This window comes from Electrona antarctica (assembly GCF_951216825.1).
Source record: "Electrona antarctica genome assembly, chromosome: 12".
Classification (NCBI taxonomy): domain Eukaryota; kingdom Metazoa; phylum Chordata; class Actinopteri; order Myctophiformes; family Myctophidae; genus Electrona; species Electrona antarctica.
Genome location: NC_136793.1, coordinates 11,379,774 through 11,400,234, shown reverse-complemented (window position 1 = coordinate 11,400,234; position 20,461 = coordinate 11,379,774). Strand labels below are relative to the sequence as shown.

Here is a 20,461-nt window from a genome sequence, read left to right as displayed (position 1 = left end):
AATAATTTTAAAGTGAGGGGAGCATAATACTTGCAGATTTTCATCTCAGTGTAATTTGTAGTATATTATAATCAGATTATCTGGTGCAAATTGGATAAGAGGCTAATTCAGGTTATCAAGGGATCAAAGAATCAAAGAATTAACTAATCAAATAATTTACTGTAGCAACATTGGCAAGATGTGCTTGAGCAAAATCAAGCACATCTAAAGCAAACCTTCAACCGTTTCAGAAAATAATCAAGTTTAATTGCAATTTTGCCATTGGCAAAAAAATAATAATAAGATACTCGGGCAGATAAACAACTCTGGAAGAAAAACAACTGAACAAATTGGTTCTGAAGTTATTTAGCAGCCAGAACAACCGGAAACTGTAATTGTGGTTGACGTTATTTAGCAGCTAGAACTCTAAATTGGGTTTGACATAATTTAGCAGCAAGAAAAACTAACTGGGTTAGAAAATAATTTAGCCGCCAGAACAGCCAAAACAATCTAATTGGATTTGAAGTAATTTAGCAGCCAGAACAACCAAATCTCTAATTGGATTTGAAGTAATTTAGCAGCCAGAACTACCAAATCTCTAATTGGATTTGAAGTAATTTAGCAGCCAGAACAACCTCAGTCGAAATTGAAATGGATTTTTAAGTAATTTAGCAGCCAGAACAACCCAAAATTCTAATTGGGTTTGAAATAATTGAGCAAGCTATTAGCCTGACTGCCTTTGTGTGCAGCCTTTCTGTCTTTGCTCAAACAATTCCTCCCCCGTTTCTTGGAAGAGGGGGTCTTCAGCGTTGGTCTCCTCTGCTTCCACTCAGACATCAACTCCCTCTGAACATTGGGTGGAAGCTCAGCGAACACCGTAGGGTCCACATCTACTGGGAATCCACAGTCAGACGACTGGGATTCCATTGAAGTCCTGCTCTCTGTGACAGCTCCCGTTGGTAACACCGTAGGGTCCACATCTACTGGGAATCCACAGTCGGACGACTGGGATTCCATTGAAGTCCTGCTCTCTGTGACAGCTCCCGTTGGTAAGGTGCTCGGGCCTGGAGGCAGCTGGTGCCTTGCACTGGTCGGTTTGTCACATGAAACGAAGCCCATCGTGGCTTCTTTTCCATCTTGAAAATGATGCGACTCAGCATGTTCCCGAGGAACTGGGCGGTACTCAGTGGGACATGGCTGAGGTGGGTTCTTTTTAGGTAGGTGCTGCCGAGTAGTAGCCAACATTTCTCCGGTGGCGGTTGGTTGGTCGCCGGTAGATATGGGGAAGTCACGGGGGGAGTTTGTGTAAGCAGGGGACAACAGTTCCTTCCGAATATCCTCAGGAAGAAGCCTGAACACTTCTAGATCAATGTCCGGGGGTAATCTGCACTGAAACTCCTGAGTGCTATTCCTTTTCATCGCGTCCATGGTGCTTTGTGTTACTTCCTGCTGACACAGAGGGACAAGATCGCCCTGGTTCGGTGACAACCCTTGAGGCTTTCTGTTAGCACTGGGAGAGCTTTCTGCGAGTGCCGTCGACTGTAAAGCATATTGAGCGGACATATTCCCTGAGCTGCTCTGCTCCTCCAGGTCACATCCAAACCCACGATACACCAAGTGGCTGTTCCCACTCGGAGACAAGTCACTCTGTTGGAGAGTTAAGGCAACTGGAGTCACACTCGCAACTAGGGCTGCAACAGATTATTTTCTTATTATTCTATGAATTTGATTAATCGAGAAGCACTTTTTTTTAAGATCAATGATTTGACATAAATTCTAGTTTTAAAATAAAATAATAATTGACTAAAACGCTTAGTGTAATTAACTGCGTAAGACATATTTTATACAATGGTGTCACACTCACAAAAATAGTTAAATGCAAGCTCACACAGCATCAGAATAACCAACGACAACGTTCCAGGGTCGCAACAAAACTCACAGCAAGTACTGTACTCTTATATCCAATATATGCAAGCATTCAAACTTAAAAAGCTAAGAAGTATTACCTGATTCTGCAAAGAACTGTGTGTTTTTCCAGGAGATGTGAAGAAAGAGATTATGGAGGCCGTGCCGTCGACTCTGGCCCCTCTGGACTGCAGATTTGAGAAGCACACATTGACGAGTGTGAGGTGGAAGGCTGTGCCGACGGCCACCATCTTGTGGAAGAGCTTCATGGCAATGGTAACCAGCTGGGCTAGTGCACCTAATGCAGAAAATTACACAATGTATATTCTGAGTTCATGACAACATTATCGAGTTATGTCAGGGCAAACAAGAAATGCCTGCTCTTAAAATACATAAGCAAATGCATGTACTGTAGCAGTTCAGAACGAACATACTGTATGATTATCAGGTAATTCGGTTTAAAAACAGATTCAGTTTGATTAAAAATGAACATAATATGCTATGGCTCATGCATTGTGATTCTAATGTCGCTGAACACAATGTCGGAAATAAATAGATGCGATCCAAGTTTGCATTCTGAACAGTTAGTGCATCCCTTCGCTTGTGAACAATGAAAAGGCTATACACAGTATAAGGCAACCGAACGCTCACAGGTGCCTGAAAGACAGCCTGTGTACATTTTCTTGCCTACCTGAGGTGATCTTCTGTCCTACGTGGTTAGGGATGGGACACTGGCGACTCTCCCGACTGAACCACTTGTTGGTTGCAGAGTATCTACGGATGGTGAGGCGGAAGGTTTGAGGCTGCCTGCCATCTTTGTGCATCCTTGTGCCAAACAAATATAGAAGAATGTTAGATTCAGGGACAGAATCTAAAATCAGATACTTATTAGAGCTTTTAGTGTAGCTAGTACTGTAACTTAGTTAACTACATTTCTTTTTCTCCATCCAATTTAGTCATTATGGCAATTAATGCCGGAAGTGTAGGGCCGGATACGTTATTTTTCGACCAATCACAACACCCGTTTCTTTCACGGAGAATGTAAATAGATTTACAAAGTGTACTATCAACGTCATTTCCTTGGGTGGTAATTCTGCTAATTCCATTCAACCACTCAAATGGCTAGGCATGGGCATGGCCTGACTAATGTCACTGCGTAGATAATAGTCTGGAACTTCAGTGTGGAAGGTTTATTTCCATGGGGGGTTAGGTTACAAACTGATTCCAACGTCACAGCAAAAAAAGTCTCACTTTGAATAGTGGGCTTCTGATTGGTCCCCCCCAAAGTAGTGCTTAAAACCAACACTGGTTTTAAGTTTACATTAGTAAGTTAACGCATTAAAGGACCACTTCACCACTTTTCAACTTCTCTTCCTATAATTGGTCCTCACTAATGTTCATGATAAAATACCACAATTGTTTCCTACTCAATCTGTGTCTCATAGGAAGGCTGTGGGCAGTTCAGAAACCCGTCCACCAGTGACATCATCGATGGTGAATCCAAGCTAATAGAAACGGCAGGCTTTCTTTTCCTGAAAAGTTGCAATGCAAAAATTGAAGCCATCGTTCTCACGATAATAAAAATCTAAATATATTTAAAAACAAATCTGCCTAATGATGATGTCACTGGTGGACGGGTGTCCGAACTGCCCAAAGCCCTCCTATGAGACACAGACTGAGTAGGAAAAAATGGTGGTGTTTTATCATGAACATTAGTGAGGACCAATTATATGAAGAGATGTTGAAAAGTGGTGAAGTGGTCCTTTAAGTATACATGTTGTAAACCTGACCCACCTCTCCACCAGGCTGCTTAGTAGGTCTCGAATCTTTTGCGAAACCTCTTTAATCAAGAACATTTTCTTGAAGGAGTCTTCATCACTGATAGACTGAAACAAAAATAAAAAAAAGCTGATATAAACGATCGTGCAAAACAAAAATATTGCTCTACTAATCAACTGAGTGCATAATGACCTGTCCTACCTGTGGGGGGCCAGTCGGGGTGACAGGAGAATCATCAACCCCCAGGGCTAAGTTCTGCAAGCGTTGAGCACTGGGGGCCCCAAATTCCCTTACCAAGTCAGTCATAGGGCAGACCTGAAGGTCTTGTACACTGACCAATCCCAGAGCCTGAAGTCTTTTACTGGTCTGGTGTCCCACCCCTGAGAAGATAATATTGAATAGCACTTTACAATGGAGGTACCGTGATGTTTGTACTTTTTCTATCGTTTTGTATGGGTCTATGGAGTTAACATTAGTTACTCTAATAGACCCCTAGGTGTGGTTAGAATATTGAAATATGTCTTCCCTGTGTATTTGGTTTCTTCCTGAAAGCCTTTGAGTCAAAAGGCCCATTCTGCGGAATTCCCTCTTTAAATGATGAGATAATATATTGTATATAGCACTTTCTGAGTGTGGATTTCATGCAAAAGCTGAGGTTCTATACCTGGCACTTTGCGAAGACCACTCAGACAGCTCATGATGTCTTTGAGGTTCTCTGGCAGCAGGGTGGTTTGCTCATTGGGTTTGAAGGTGCCCGACACCAGTTTGGCCAGAAGCTTATTAGTGGCAATGCCAGCGCAGCCCGTCAGCCCCAGTTTGCTGTGGATAGCTGCTCTCAGCTCGGCTGCAATGTGAGAACCTAAAGCCAATCGTGGGTCATCGTTGGCCTTCACATCCTCGCCTGAGAAGTGGAGACACAACAAGAAGCTATCCAAAATGTTTTACCTTTGACTTTATCTTACATGAGCTGATGTTTTACATTCTGGTTCTTCAAACTATAGGAGACACAAATCTAAAAAGGTTGAAATTCCATGCAGTGGGAAACTGAAAGAATGCAAATATTTGGTGATAATTTTTAGCCTCCTTAGCTTGTTTCACAACTCGTTTCCTGGTTTCAGTGAGCCTTGAGCATCAAACTACACTGTACATGACATCTACAGTATGTACAGTACATAACCTACCGGCATGGTTGTAGACGTGGCCTTTGAAAGAATAGCCGCTAGACTCTGATGTCCCCGTCAGCCTGTTGTCTATCATCTCTGTGACGTCAATGAAGTTCTCATCAAAGCCCAGTCTCTCTACTAGCGGACAGTAGGACATCAGCAGTTTTGGATGAAGGACAAGACGGTGCGGTCGGTGAGTGGTGGGTTCAGCCATGTCAACTCAACAGAGGTTGAATTTACAACAGGAGTACCTTTCAGCCTGCCCTGTGATAGATTAGATAACATTTAGGGCTGCCAAGTGCCAACTAGCAATTATTTAAGTATTCTATGGATTACTTAAATATAATTTAAGAAAATACTGTAATATTGAAAATAGGGATGCTAAGTTGAAAGTGGTTAACTCCCCCAATTGTTTTTTATATTTCTTTACATTTTAATTAAACTGATGAGTTAACTATGGCACCCATTCATCAATGGCTTGGTAGTTTACAATAGTAATAAAATAAAATAAAACTTAATAGAAAAGAGAACACGACATGACATGACATGACATGACATGACATGACACGACACGACACGACACGACACGACACGACAAATGTAATAGAACCTCCTATGAACTAATTAAAACCATACTTTCTGTTGATGGCCACCTGTAACTTTGTAAGACATGTCCCGGTAATGTGTCAGGTCCTCTCCTTTTACCATCACCAGCTGAGGACATTTCTCCTTGGCATCCGTCACATACATCAGCTTGGTGACACCATGGTCCCTGGCCATGTAGTTACATGTGACTATGATGTTCTTCTGTTGAATCCCTGCATGAGATACACAACAAAAAAATCCTTGGGTGTTCATTTATCCATTTGTAAATCGGTATGTATGTACAAATGTAACCAAATGGACTATTTGTACAGCCTCAATTAACACTGAGGGTATAGGCCAGTGGTTCTCAATGAGAGGTCCAGGGACTCCCAGTAAAGTGAAGTCTGAGCCAAATCCAAATTAAATGACAGACCATAATGAGACCAAATCATGTGTAACACGATAGCCTTTGATTTGCCTTATGTTGAAATGTGACATACAAATAAACTGGCCTTGCCCAACAATACAAATCTTAGTTTGAGGACCCAGACAGAAAACATATTATCAAATGGAGATAAAATGGGGGTCCTTGAAATAAATTCTAAAACATCATTGAGAACCACTGGTGTAAGCTTTAGAATTAATTATACTGTGCGTAGGTTTATTTAAATAATGCTAAATAGTGCTGTAGTCCCATAGTAAACGTTTCTATTTTTTAAGTGTTTGGTCAGTAACCGTTACTGTTATGCTGGCAAACCGATTTAATCCAATCAGGAGAGAGAACTACCGTAATACACATAATAAAAAAACGTGCAGAATGGGTGGTAAATGGTTGACCCACCTGAAAATTTTCTATTTACTAAAAGAGTTAAAGAAAACTGTTATAAACCAAAGAATATCCCTACAGCACCTTTAACCTATTTGGCAGAGGCATATTTGCCGTTTATACCAAATCGTATTTGGTATAGAGTTGTGAAGGCAATAGATGGATATTAGTTTTACCTAAAGGCACATTCCTCAGTGCAGGGTTCCTGATCATTTCAACTTGTGCATAGAAGCAGTCCAAATCAAAGTGCACAATGACTCTGTGTGGTGTCTTACTGAAGCGGTTGGCCCCTGAAAGAGAGCAGATGTATTAACATGTAGTATAACTACCGGTACCTGAAACTCCAAGTGCTCTGTTTGTAGCCTAAGATTTAGACATATGTATGTATTTTATCGATTGTGACATTTAGAAAATGTCAGAATCGATACAATACATCTATGAGAGTCTAAATCTTAGGCTGCCGACTGACATTTACCATTAAAACTGTCTCATTTACATACTGTACAAAGTGTGGTCCTCTGGACCCCCAGACCTTGATGGGGGAACCCAGGTTCCCCCATCAAAATAATTGATAGTTAGGAATGAATGAATTGATAGGAATGGGAACTAACGGTACAGATTATGGGTCCATTTGATTGAACATTGATAGTTACTTATAGTCAGGGAATATTATCAGAATAATGTCAAATCTGGGAATAACTTTCTTTCCAATAATTTTCTTCACCAATGTGTTTGTAAAGGTGTCTACTAACATATCACACATTGGTTTCAATGGTTTCTATTCAACCACCTTAGGGGAATTTTTGACAGCTGCTGAAAGTTGGGGTACCATCAACAACCAATATGGCCGGATTTTCGTGCAAAACCAATACTTGGAATGGGTTCAGAATCATGAAAACCCCCTAGTTTCAATGACACGTCACATGCTCCTTAAAGTATAATGAAATTTAGAACATTTTGCCATATATTGGTTGTTGATGGTACCCCAACTTTCAGCAGCTGTCAACAATTCCCCTAGAGTGGTTGAATAGAAACCAATGTGGGGTATGTTAGTAGACAGACACCATTACCAACACATTGGTGAAAATTCTTGTATGTAAATGTATTCCCAGATTGTATTAATATCCCCTGACTATTAGGTCAGCTGACAGTGTACAAATGGAACCAAATAGGCTGCAATGCATGTTTGTTTACCACAGGCGTCTGAAGTGTTGTTGGTCTGCAATTCAGTGAAGCTGCTCTTCCATTCAGTGCCATCCTCGTCATCAATATCCTCCTCACCGCTCTCCATTTCAACCAGAAGGTATTAATGATGAGAAAATCTGACAGATTTGACACAGAGATAGTTTTATGGTCGGTCCCTCCCAGTGTGTCTTCCTTCACTGTCTTGTCTCAAGTGTTGTTTTGGCTGCCTGTGAGATTTCTTTTTCTTATTTCCTTCTTCTTTACATCAGTGACACCTACCGTTCTGGAGGCGTTAGTGCAACGTAAAAAGTATAAATCGGATGTAGGACTGACTGGCGTGCTGCCATAACCCAGCCACGTCCATTCGGAGCCCCCGTTTTGATCCATGTTATATCACGTCATATAAGTTATTATTATCTCTCCACTGATGTTGCCCTCGTCGGGTTTGTTTGGAACAATTCGTTGTCCGTTTGTAAGACTTGGTCTTTGTGAGCGGCCCCATTGTTTGTACCAACATGATGGCAAAGAGGCGCGGGGTGCGTTTGGTGCCATGTATAAACCTTCAGTAATTCACTTTGCAGGTGAGTATCCCTCGTATCTGCTCTTGGTTATCTACTCGGATCATCAAGCAAACGATAACCCCATCAATAAAAACGTCAGCGCTGGTGGTCACAACATACAAGATTTGTTGGACTGCATGTAGCCCGTCTCCGGACCCCCCGGGTTGAGCTCCTTTGGACCCTGTAGGGGTCCAAAGGAGCTCAACCCGGGGGGTCCGGAGACGGGCTAGACTGCATGATGCAGGCAGCATGGACAGCCTAAATAACAAAATAATTTCTGCCTTATAGCCTATAGTGCTTTTCTTTTTTTCACCTTTATTTTTACCAGGAACAATCTCATGAATCTCTCTTTTGCAAATATATTTTGCAATTGCAAGGTAAAAACAGCAGCACACAAAGTTTCACATAAAAGTACACAATCTGAATCTGATTGAAGTGCCAGGACATGTGCAGATATAGTGGCCAAGTAGTCCTTTGGCTTAAATTATCCTAATGCTGACAATAGAGCCCAGTTTGAGATGAGTTGACTGTACTCACACACCATCGCTAGCCCGTCTCCGGACCCCCCGGGTTGAGCTCCTTTGGACCTACCACGTAGGGTCCGGTCTCACCGGCCTCAAGCGACATGGGATGCCATCTGATTTCCCCTGACTTAGCCCTGTGCTGCGGTGTGGGTGTCACGCTGACATATTCCAAACGAAGCATATGAACGCTATAGGAGACAACGAACCATCTGACCCCCCCCGCGAACGGCTCAGAAGCCGTTAAGTATTTTTAATGTTTGTACGACCGTTTTGCCAGCTCTGAAATTCTCTCTTCGGTCCCTCCTTGTTGACATCTCGGTTGGCTAGCTGCGCCTACGAGGCGCGTAGGGAGGCGCTGCTAGCCAACCGAGATGCCGAGAGGCGGTACAATGGGATGTCAACAAGAGAGAATTTCAGAGCTGCCAAAACGGTCGTACAAACATTAAAAATACTTAACGGCTTCTGAGCCGTTCGCGGGGGGGGTCAGATGGTTCGTTGTCTCCTATAGCGTTCATATGCTTCGTTTGGAATATGTCAGCGTGACACCCACACCGCAGCACAGGGCTAAGTCAGGGGAAATCAGATGGCATCCCATGTCGCTTGAATCCGGTGAGAAGGAACCCTACATAAAGTCATCAAAATGTCAGAAACTTTAACGTAGGGTTCCGAAAGGAGCTAACACCATCGCATGAAAATCAGCTTCACCAAAGACCATGAGATTGAGGAATATGTACAATTCTTTCCATCACATCGCAGGTTAAAATCACTATAGTGACTAATTAATCCTTTGCTAACTGTTAAGTATTAATTGTGCATCTTTATGTACACTAGGTGACATTCATGCAAATAGCCTATTAGATTTGAAGGTGCCACTGCCTCCCTGTTATTTTTGGTCTATTTTCTCTTTATGTAACTGAAAGTACACAAGAACAGGTTTGAATAAAAAGCTTGCAGTTAAGAACTAAAAGATAGAAACTGGGATAACAAATTCTAGGCTTAACAGAGAATAAAAGCCAGGCAAAAAAGTTTAAGTCAACATTCTCAGCTACTCTCAAACCATAAGAGATAAAATTATCTTACACTTTTCATCTAATTGTTTTGAATTAAGGGAATGGAATTAACACTTTCTACCCTAACCCAGGTGAAGTTAGCTAATTTTCCTGTAAAAAATAGCAGATCTACAAGCTGTGAACTTGCTTTTGTGTGACACAGATGAACGATGTAGTATAAAATATGGCTTGAGTGGTTAAGTCTCTTGTGTGATATTGAGATTTTTTCTTTCTTTTTGTCTGTAAACAGGAGTCCAGCAGCATTGCCACGGAGCTGCTGTCAGTGGAGCCTTGGTGAACGCCAGTGAGACAGGCGTCTGCATGGAAGAGCTGGAGCGGCTCAACAGACAGATAGAAACGGTCAGGAATGAAGTCGCTGTAGAGCAAAGGAGACTGTCTCATTACCAGTCAGTGCAGTCGGTCTCGGACAGTAAGACGACTTCTGAAACCATATGCAAACCAGTAAATGGTGACGGTTCCAGACCATCCTCAATCTCACGCACCAAACCACATCACCGTACGAGCAAGTATGTTGTGGACAACTCCAAACCAAGAACTGATTTGGAATATGACCCCTTGTCCAACTTTTCTGCTGGCTTGCGGCCTTTGGTTAAGGACCACAAGGGGAAAGCTGCACAATATGTCAGGAAAAGGGACATTTCATCAAATGACTTAAATAAGGTGTCCACATTTGAGACCCAGCTTCCTGTGGAACCCTCTCCTGAACAAGTTGATGACTATAAACAGGAGTCCAACTTTTCTGCTGGCTTGCGGCCTTTGGTTAAGGACCAGAAGGGGAAAGCTGCACAATATGTCAGGAAAAGGGACATTTCATCAAATGACTTAAATAAGGTGTCCACATTTGAGACCCAGCTTCCTGTGGAACCCCCTCCTGAACAAGTTGATGACTATAAAGAGGAGGGCGACCTCGTTATTGACATCCCCCCGTCTCCCGCCAGAAAGAGGAGTCGAGCTCAGAGACGCTGTGACGGTATCACTACCAAATCACAGGATACAGTCATCGAGGTCAAGAAATTCAAACCTGCTCCAACTGTTCTGAGTGAAGCAAAAGAGGTTGATGACAAACACTGTGAAGACAACACAGAATGCCTCTCTCATAGTGCCGTGCACCAGCAGTGTAGGAGTGAACCAAGTGATGCAGGAGTGTTTGACGATTTAACCAAATGTCTGGAAGACCTGAGGAGTAAAAGCCAGGAGGATGTCAACTTGTGCTCTCAAGACATGGAGCTTGTGGGGGAGAGCACTTGGGATGTCAAGATTCAGGGTCTTCCTGAAACATCAGAATCCTCCCAAGACCACCATCATCAGCAGCTGCTCATCAAGGAGGATATAAGGAAGACCGATGAGGAAATGAATCCATCTCCATCGCCACCACATGACACTCCAATAGAAGCCTCACTGCCTACGACAGATTTGGTCACTTACTCCTACACTGCATGCCATCGACTCCCCCTGCAAGCTCAGGAAGCTGAGCAACAACAACCCCAGACAACCCCAAACTACAATGGGCATCCCAATGATCCCATGCAAAGTGTAACATCATTGCCATCATGTGGCCAGAATGTGTCAGAGCAGTTGTTGGGAGCAGTAACAGCGTTCACCTCACCCGAAAACTTCATTGAGGAAGCGACATCGACCACAGCCCTTGATCACGCTCTCCATGTGCCATCAACCTCTGTTCAGGCAAAGGTGAACAGGCTTTCAATTAGCTGATGTCATTGTCCACCCCTCTGCTCATTAATTTTTACCGTGGCCGGTGGAGATATCAGAATGAATTAGATAAGGAAATTTAGACTGATATGTTTGACATTTCTTTGTGATCATGTGTGTTCATACGAATCCTGATATCCTTATTTCTATTCAGTGTGTGTATATTGAAATGTCCCCTTTTTAATTTTTACAAATCACACCCCGCACGGCCCGCAGGTGACCAATGGGATGGAACAGCAGTTTTCTGTGACAAATCATCTGTCATCAGAAGCAGCAGATTCCAAAAATGAAGTTGACTTGGACGAGGCAGAGTTCAACAGTTCTGATGTGGACTTGTCAGACAGTGACACGATGGAAGAATGCTACAGGATCTTCATGGAGGACAACAGGGGGAAGCAGAATAATGTACATGTAGGAATATTCTGTCTGACAACAGTGGTGTTGTCAGACAAGTCCAGGGATTTTGTAACAACCACACATTTATTATTGCAAAAAGTATATTTTAATTGACTACATCATTACTTTGTGCGCATTCATTTCCCAATACAGAGGTGAATTCCATACCTTTAACTACCTTATTTTGGCCATGTCATTATAATTAAAACAAAATATATATATATATTCTGACTTGTGCCTTGAGCACAAAAATTTGAAACCCACTGCTCTAGTCTTAAAGGAGCATTCAGTGATTTGGGTGATTTGGAGAAAAAAAACGGTCCGCCCTGGTAACAAGATGTGCACATGCACACGCTCTACAGTGAGGGAAGTACAACAGACCAACAGCACACACACCAAGGCCCGCCCCACTCGATCATGATTGGAGGAAGGCCCCTCTCATCCTGATTGGATGAAAGCTTTGCCACCCAAAGCCCAAACTGAAACTAGGTTTTTTTTTTTACCCCAGGGGCTCACTGGGGACAGGGAGGAACTCCTTATATGGTCAGCACACTTTATAGTAGGGAGGATTATCCAAAAAGAATAAGTGATATTTGAATTAAGTGAAATCACTGAATATACCTTTAACTGCCACACCATTGTAAACTGAAGAACAGTCTGGACTTATGTAGAACTAATGATAAGAACATTTATTTTCCATGCGGTTCAGGTGCCAGATACCGAAACAGAGATGCCAGAATTAAATCTAAAAAACAAAGTGCTGCCAGAGAAGCATGGGCTGTCACACCTGACCAAACATATTGAGGTAGGTAGGTAGGTATTACATTACTAAAATTAGATCTTAAAATGAATGAAGTACTTTGCCATATAGCGAAAATAGCCAATCAACAAGCTTGCTTTTTACTCCATTTGTGAATAATATCAGCCCCAGATGCTAGTCCCTCTACAGCAGGAACCATCGGGATCAGGGACCGCAATCTTTGCCACCTCCAAGACCCCACAGCTACAGCAGAGTGCACCCACACAGTCTGCTTCTATGAAGGCAGTACAGGCCTGCAGCTCCTCTCACCAGAAGCCAGCCGCTGTACAGCCTCCCCTCTCTCAAAACACAACCAGTAAGTCAGCGCACGCCACACACGTTGCAAAAGAACATCAGGTTAGGGGATGATCCCACAGGTCTGAGATGCGTCGCTAGAAATGTGTTGGGCAAAGGGAACCATTGTTTTTGCTCTGTTATGACGCGTCGCATATTTCTAGTGGTTTTTAGAAGCGCATACAAGTTAAAACATCAACTTTTCGGCACAATGCGTGGAGTTTCATCACTCCTCATTGCTTTTAACTTGTGTATTTTCCTAATTTTCTCCCAGCCTACATGAATTGCTTACCCATGGGCACTACTGTGATTCAAGTGGGCAACGACCTTCGTTTCATCCTTCCAGAAGGCGTTTCCATTACCCCTATCCTTACACCAATCACTCCTATGCATGCGTGCCGTCAGGCTATGCTCAATCCTGTGCAAACACACCGCCGAACCCCAACTCTGACTCCTCTGCATACATCAATGTCCAATCCTGTGTCAGGACACCCAAGCGCAGCCTCTCACTCTCTTCCACATGCTGCCCTCCATGCCCCCGCCAAGGTGAGTGACTTTGAAAGGGGCGGTTGACTTCATCCTAAATTACTATTAGGGTCCAATAGAATAGAGGATATGCCCATACCACAAAGTGAGTGGTAAAGTGAGTTTAATGCCGTTTAATGCAATCAGATGGGACTTTTCTGTTTGGATGTATGTGCTGTCAAGGCCAGAAAGTATTTATTATTATTTTTTGCGTTCCTGCATAACTTGATGTATTCACGCGCATACCCTCTATTAACAATTATGAAGACTAACAATTCAGCCCTATATACTTCTTTGTATGATGAATAGATAAAATAGCCAAGGTATTTTTGCTTTTTTTCCAAACAATTTTCCCCTACAATGACAAAATATGCCTGGTTGAAAGCAGGCTAGGTTGAAAGTGGTTAAAGCTGCAAACCATTATTTGTTTAAGTGAATAAAAAGTAATTTTGTCCAATCAATTATATGGTAGAGTATGTTAATTCAATAGAACTGTGGTGGTTGTAGTTGGTCTACCTTATCTTCTATTTTGAACCTGCGGTCCTTTGAATCCCGAATAAGTTATGCTTTGCAGATTTAAAGAAATGTAAACTAATCTAAAATGACTTGTGTCCTTTAAAAGCCCATGGCCGCTAGACGTAAGATGAAGCAGCCTCCTGAGGTCAAGGAGAAAGTCCCACATGATGTGCGACAGAGCTACGTTAACAAATTCACGGAGGAGCTCCTTAAAACCTCTTCCAGTGTCAATGATGCTTTTGAAAAGGTCTGTGCAAGAACTGGCATCCCCTTCAAATGACATCCTGTCTTACTGATGAATAGAAAAGAAAGAAAAGAAGAAAAAACATTATTCTCTACAATAATGTTTTAAATTGCCATATAATTTTCTGCAGGCGGTTGCAGAGGAGAGGAGTGTATATAATCGTAGCACCAACAAACTGAAATATCTGAGTGTTGCAGTGAATGCACTGAAGAAATTGAAAAGCCAAAGTACTGTTTCTGCTAAAGGTGAGATTAATCAAGGATCAGTGGATCTGTTGACAGGAAATAAATGCAGCTCTGGTGATTTTTAACATGCTTATAATAAAAAAGACATTGGTTCAATGAGTTAACTTGATTAACATTGTAAACGTTTTTGTGCAGGTGAAACTGAAGCTATTACTCAAATGTCCAGAGGCAAAGTTCCACTCAATGTAAAAGCACTAAACGGTCAGCATATTATTTTTAAATGCATATAATTTGTTCCCCTTTTATAAAACCAGGACTTTTGTGATTAACAAAGTGTGTGTGTGTGTGTGTGTGTGTGTGTGTGTGTGTGTGTGTGTGTGTGTGTGTGTGTGTGTGTGTGTGTGTGTGTGTGTGTGTGTGTGTGTGTGTGTGTGTGTGTGTGTGTGTGTGTGTGTGTGTGTGTGTGTGTGTGTGTGTGTGTGTGTGTGTGTGTGTGTGTGTGTGTGTGTGTGTGTGTGTGTGTGTGTGTGTGTGTGTGTGTCAGGTGATGCTGCATTGTACGAGAGTTTGAAGGAGCATGTTTTGACTGAGGAGAGGCTGATCGAGAACAACTATCCTTTCCAACACCCTGAGAAACCTGGCTGGGCAGCCCTTTTTGTTGACAAGAGAGGAACCACAGATCGTAAGCGTTTTTTAATGAACTAATTAACCTTGAGCGTAATAGATCCTTTTGCACAGACACTTTGAAATGTCATAGGTGGGTAAATGCAGCTGAAGTGCAATGACATTTATTGTGGGTCTTTTTCAGGTGAGGTGTTTTCCAGCATGAAGTTAAAGGAGGCTATAATATATGATTTTATTAAAGCTCTATTTCAATAGTAATCATTGCTATAGATACTGTTTGTTCATTAACCGGTCTCCCCATCTCTCCAGTAAACTGTGAATACATTTTCAGGTTGGGATACCAATTTTATGTAATCGGGAGAGAGATTACAATTTAGGCATTTAGCAGATGGTCTTAATCCAGAGCGATTTACAGTAAGCAAGAACAAAAAGATGGTATAATAAACATGGAAATACATCAAAGACATGTTCACAAAGCTTAATCTGTGTTCTAGTTTAAATTTGGTCTGTCCTTTTTGTTTCATCACTTCCAATTTCACTTGTTCAACCTGTATTCAGTACAAGTTCTATCTCCTGATCTAATGCAATTGTTCTCCCAACCTGAAAATGTATTTTCTGTTTGACTAAAGAGCTGGAGAGATGGGGTGACCCCTGTTACTGAACAAACGCCATACACCAATGAATACTATCAGAATGTAGAGCTATTTAACACTTATATTAACAATAAATACACCACTTTTAACTGTACAGGAAATATCAATGCTGGAACACAGCATTGTGTATCTTTATCCAGCTATATTATCTCAAAATGTCAAAAGGGTTCTAAAGGTTTAGTTAAAGGATGCCGTGCTCTCAATACACCACTGGAGGGCGCACTTCACCCATACTAAGCATGCAATAAGGGACGTTCCATAGTTTTGTGATGAGGACTTTATGTTTAATTCCAACAACAGCCTTTAAGAAGATTTGCAGTCGGTGTGGGGCCACATATTCTGTGAACAAGACAGGCAAACACATCCGCAAGGAAGAATGCAATTACCACAATGGAAAAGGAGTTGAGAAGAGAGGTGAGTGAATTTAATGTAATATCTTCGAGGTTTTTCTTTCTTTCTTTTTTTTTCTTCATACAACACATTACATTAAAAACGTAATGAATTGAGCATCTTATCAAACTGTCCATTAGTCCCAGGTGGGGTGGAAACACGCTACGGCTGCTGTCAGGCAGTGATTGGGGCCCCTGGCTGCCAAGTGTTCAAGGTAAATAAAAAATCACACCCGTGTGAACTGAGTGGTGTAAGGTCTTATATAGCCTGATCAGCTGTGGTCTGACGTCATGTCTGACGTAATGAAATCACACCCGTGTGAACTGGGTGACCATAGCAACCATGCTCATTTTTTGCGAACAGACAGACAGACTAACAAAGCCAGTTGTAGGAGTGGTTTACACCACTCAAAAACAGATGATGAGTTGACATATCTACACAGTAAAATATTGTAACTGAGTTGCAAATTAAATGATTTAACTCTGTATTCCGATAATTACTGTACGAGATTGTTCAGTAACGGGTGTCTAAAATACATTTTCAGGATGGTATACCATTTTTTTTTTCTTTTTACAAACGATCATTTATCACCTTCAATTTTATAGCACAATTCTGACAATGTTCCAACTTTCCTCGTTTATTACTTCCAATTGCACCGGTTTCACCTGTATCCTGTATGAGTACTCTCTCCTGATTAGAGAAAATTGGTATCCTGAAAATGTATTTTGTTTTAATAGAGATCTTGAGAGGGGGAGGGATATACATTATATATAATATAGCAATCATTAGTACTGGAATGTAGAGCCACGTAACACTTATCTTAACAATATATTCAAGATTTTACTGTTTAGTTGCTCCTTAAAATGTAGCAACATTTCCCCGTGTCTCAGACTCTCATGTCTTCCCCAGCTGCATGTCCATGATGGAGTGAGTTTGGAGGGGTTTGTGGCCACACGACCCAGAGAAACCTCCGGTGAGGGCTGTCCTGGGGTCTACTCTCTGAACTGTGAAATGGTAATATATTTGATATGCTTTATTGTCAGCCTCGAGGAACTTTGTCCAGTGAGCAGTCACAGTGTGCAGTACTTGGGGACCAACTCCAGTTAATGCCAGTATTGGTCCAGTGCACTGGCAGGAGTGTGCATCTCATTTTTAATGTAGTCAATTATGTAATGTAACTTCTCCATTGAATGGTTTCGATTTGTTACGCTGTAGTAGAACGTCATGCTGAAGGTTTAAGTTTATTTTCATCAGTAGGCAGCGGCCTATCATAATGAATACTTTTATACATATCTATCTATATCTATATCTATCTATACTATTTATATTATCAATAAAATAGTGTGGAGGAAAAAAAAGAGAACAAAAACTGTCTTGTTTTAGAATGGTTTCCAAACCATTTTGATGTACAGTTGGGTGCCACCGATATTGTCCCTTATCATTTGACCCATTTAGGCCTGACCTCAAAATTAAAAAAAAATCCTTCTAAATCCTCCAGTTTTCTGAAATAAATATTTTCACTATTTTTCAAAAATAGCAGACCTACAAGCTCGTAGCGCGCCACTCGGTGGCGCGCTATGAGCTTGTAGATCTGCTATTTTTCAATAGCTAAATTATAACAATGTTTAAAACACCAAAAGGGGTTCCCGCCCAAAATGGATTAACTGTCCTTTTGCGCAGATCACGCAAACCTCAGCAAAAAGAAAAGGACAATATCGATGAAATGAAATGAAATCTATATTTACCCAGGGTATCTGGGCTAAGCTCAAGAACTTGTTTCCAGCCAGGCCCTGCACGCCCTGCACGCGATGGCCTCCAACTGTCTGCTGTTGTGTCCATTTTGTCTTGTCAGTGTCATACTACTGGAGGTTTGGAGCTGTCCAGGGTGACGGTGGTAAACTCTGGCGTGCAGGTCATCTATGACACCTTCATCCGACCTGAAAATGAAGTGATCGACTACAACACCAGGTAATGTTGTTAGATTTCTGCTTTTCACCTATAACGAACGCTGGCATCCCTATTCTGGGGGCAAGCATTTGCCAAATAGCCTATAGGCAAATCTACAAGCTCCTTATTTTTATTTTTTTTAATACACGTTTTATGATTTAAACAATATATATATTTAACTTTACTTACCGGTATATAATATATGGATGTCAATGGGGCTTGGATCGGACTGAGAGCCACATGAAGCCATGCTGTTCTGGAAAATGATTTGAATTTATTTTTTATTTTTGATCTTTTATATTTATATATTTATATTTATATTTGAACACTGAAAGCCTACCAGTTGTATTTACCTTACCACAAATGGGTAGGTTTTCAGGCATCAGTGAGGACGACGTGAATGCCATCAAGACCTCTATAAGTGAGGTCCAGGAGACCCTGCTGAGTTTCATTCATGCAGACAGCATTCTGATCGGTTACAGTCTGGAATCTGACCTCTGTGCCCTGAAGGTGAGTTCAGTAGCAGCCTACAACAGTAGAAGGCTTAAGCGTTCACTAGGATTGCTTGCAACGGTCTCACAATATTATTTGTGAGACCGTTTACATTTCAGAACATGTAAATGTGTTTTATATATATTTTCTCTATTTCTGAAAATGTTTGAGAAACACTGCCATACACGGTTATTATTGATCTCTGGGTCCTTGAATTATTTTGGTTTTGTTTTGTCTGTTTAGTTGATCCATGGCATGGTTATGGACATCTCGGTGGTCTTCCCTCACCGTCTGGGTCCACCTAACAAGTTGGCCCTGAACACCCTTGTTGCAGATCACCTTAGGAGGATCATCCAGGACGGTGGGTCACGGGACAACAGCCACCAAATACTCACTGGAGTCGTCAATGATTGGAGTTCTCGGTCGCCACGTCTTTCTCTTGGCTAACACTTGGTTCACTCTAAAGCAGGGGTTCCCAAACCGTGGTGCGTGCACCCCTTGTGGTGCGCGATGCACCCCATGCACCCCCTCTAGGGTGACATGAAAAGGGTAATGGCAGTTATGGTTATTTAGCACAAACGGCAAAATCCGGTAAACGAGTGTTGTAAGGAGATCTATAGATATAGGTATAGTGTGGGAGTTTACAGCAGCTACATGTCTCTCAGTGCAGTGACATTCTGTGATTATTTGCCATAATCATATAAAAGTATAATTTTCGGCCAAATGCAACGAGACTTAGCGTTGGGGGGTGCGTCAGCAAGGTCAGGAGGTAATAGTGGGTGCACAGCCATAACCGTTTGGGGACCGCTGCAAGTCTAAAGGATGGTTTATACTTGCGTGCCGGTCTCGGACAGAAAGTTGCTGATCTACAAACCCACAATGTGTCACGCTCTGACACGTGAGCTTGTAGGTCTCTGTTTTTGGTGGATGACACGGCACACAACCAAGTGTCAATCAAGCATACAGTAACCCTAACACATGAGGCTGCTAAAGTCTAGCCCTTAAGTAATAATAGATACCAAAATACTTATTTTAAATAGTATTTGAATTGGTCAGATTAGCAGTAGATATGTTCAGATTGAACCATCTTCCTTTTAAAGATGTGTCCTTTTCACGGTATTTCACAAATCGTAGCTTGGGACTTAATTCCTGTACACACTGATTACTTCTGCATTGAATTGATTGAAAACGCATCGTTTTCATGGTTGCAAGAATTTCTTCAAGCCGTCTCAAATGATTCTCAAACAATAAAGGTGTCGATGGAAATGTGATGTTAAAATAATTACACTTACAAATATGAAATTTGTGTCTGTGACTTGCACTGGAAAATTTGTTTTCTTGTCACAAATGGGCATTTTCCTTTATGTTAATTTGTTTTGTTTGATAATATATATTTATGAACTGTACTGGCTTAACGCAAATATTATGCAGCGAGAACCCAATTTGTATTTACGCCCCACAATGTGTAAAGACGGTTAATCGCATGAACCCTAACATCCCTATTCTGGGGTGAACAATATAAGCTTGTTCTGTAAGATATTTGCTGTATGGGGAAAAAGAGGGCACATATAGTAAGATCCCTGGGGGCTCCCAGGAAACAAAAATAGGGTGTTTATCTGGTTATTGTGTTAAATGTTATTTTTCTCTCTCAGGTAGTGGCCATGACACTGCAGAAGATGCTGCCGCTTGCATGGAACTCATGTTATGGAAGATCAAGGAAGATGGCAAAGGCAAACGATTTTGATTCAAATAAAGATCTTTCCCACCCTGTCCACACATGAAAATGGCACACTGTGCCTGCACATAACTATGCTATGGGCTCTAATATGCAAATTTCTTGTTTTCTATTTTCTAATTTAGTTTATAATTTTTTTATGGACTGTTTTTCTTTTTCCCCCTCCCCCTCCCTGCTTTTTCTTTGCTTTTTGTTCCGTTTGTATGAAATCACTTGATTTATTTTGGATTCTGTAATTTCCCTTGTGTTTTTGGTTTGCAGTCCAATTTACACACCTGGGGGAGGGGGTTATGGACATTTTCAAAGTAAAGACTCATAATAAAATCCTTTTGTGTAGCATAATGGCAGTTCTCTTCTTCAACCAACCAATGGCGA

At 41.6% G+C, this 20,461-nt stretch overlaps 2 protein-coding genes across 4 annotated transcripts; one reads left to right on the top strand and one right to left on the bottom strand.

Annotated features, from left to right (window-relative positions):
• Positions 1-169: 169 nt before the first annotated feature.
• Positions 170-7,634, bottom strand: poli (polymerase (DNA directed) iota). 2 transcript variants are annotated; one of them, XM_079515376.1, is made up of 10 exons: positions 7,432-7,634; positions 6,414-6,527; positions 5,480-5,644; positions 4,845-4,964; positions 4,328-4,564; positions 3,865-4,043; positions 3,679-3,770; positions 2,576-2,709; positions 1,986-2,182; positions 170-1,626 (listed from the first exon to the last, which is right to left on the bottom strand). In XM_079515376.1, the coding sequence occupies exons 1-10, from the start codon at positions 7,526-7,528 to the stop codon at positions 673-675; spliced, it is 2,289 nt and encodes a 762-aa protein (XP_079371502.1). In that variant the 5' UTR covers positions 7,529-7,634; the 3' UTR covers positions 170-672. The 2 variants fall into 2 exon arrangements, with proteins under 2 accessions (XP_079371502.1, XP_079371501.1); XM_079515375.1 differs by having other exon boundaries at positions 173-1,626; positions 4,845-4,991.
• Positions 7,635-7,745: 111 nt separating this feature from the next.
• Positions 7,746-20,428, top strand: LOC306933241 (uncharacterized protein). 2 transcript variants are annotated; one of them, XM_079515378.1, is made up of 17 exons: positions 7,746-8,003; positions 9,806-11,265; positions 11,503-11,697; positions 12,392-12,487; positions 12,608-12,797; positions 13,050-13,321; positions 13,923-14,063; positions 14,191-14,305; positions 14,441-14,506; positions 14,790-14,927; positions 15,823-15,936; positions 16,053-16,126; positions 16,822-16,926; positions 17,765-17,880; positions 18,231-18,369; positions 18,595-18,712; positions 20,004-20,428. In XM_079515378.1, the coding sequence occupies exons 1-17, from the start codon at positions 7,850-7,852 to the stop codon at positions 20,093-20,095; spliced, it is 3,585 nt and encodes a 1,194-aa protein (XP_079371504.1). In that variant the 5' UTR covers positions 7,746-7,849; the 3' UTR covers positions 20,096-20,428. The 2 variants fall into 2 exon arrangements, with proteins under 2 accessions (XP_079371504.1, XP_079371505.1); XM_079515379.1 differs by having other exon boundaries at positions 7,748-8,003; positions 11,503-11,691.
• Positions 20,429-20,461: the final 33 nt, after the last annotated feature.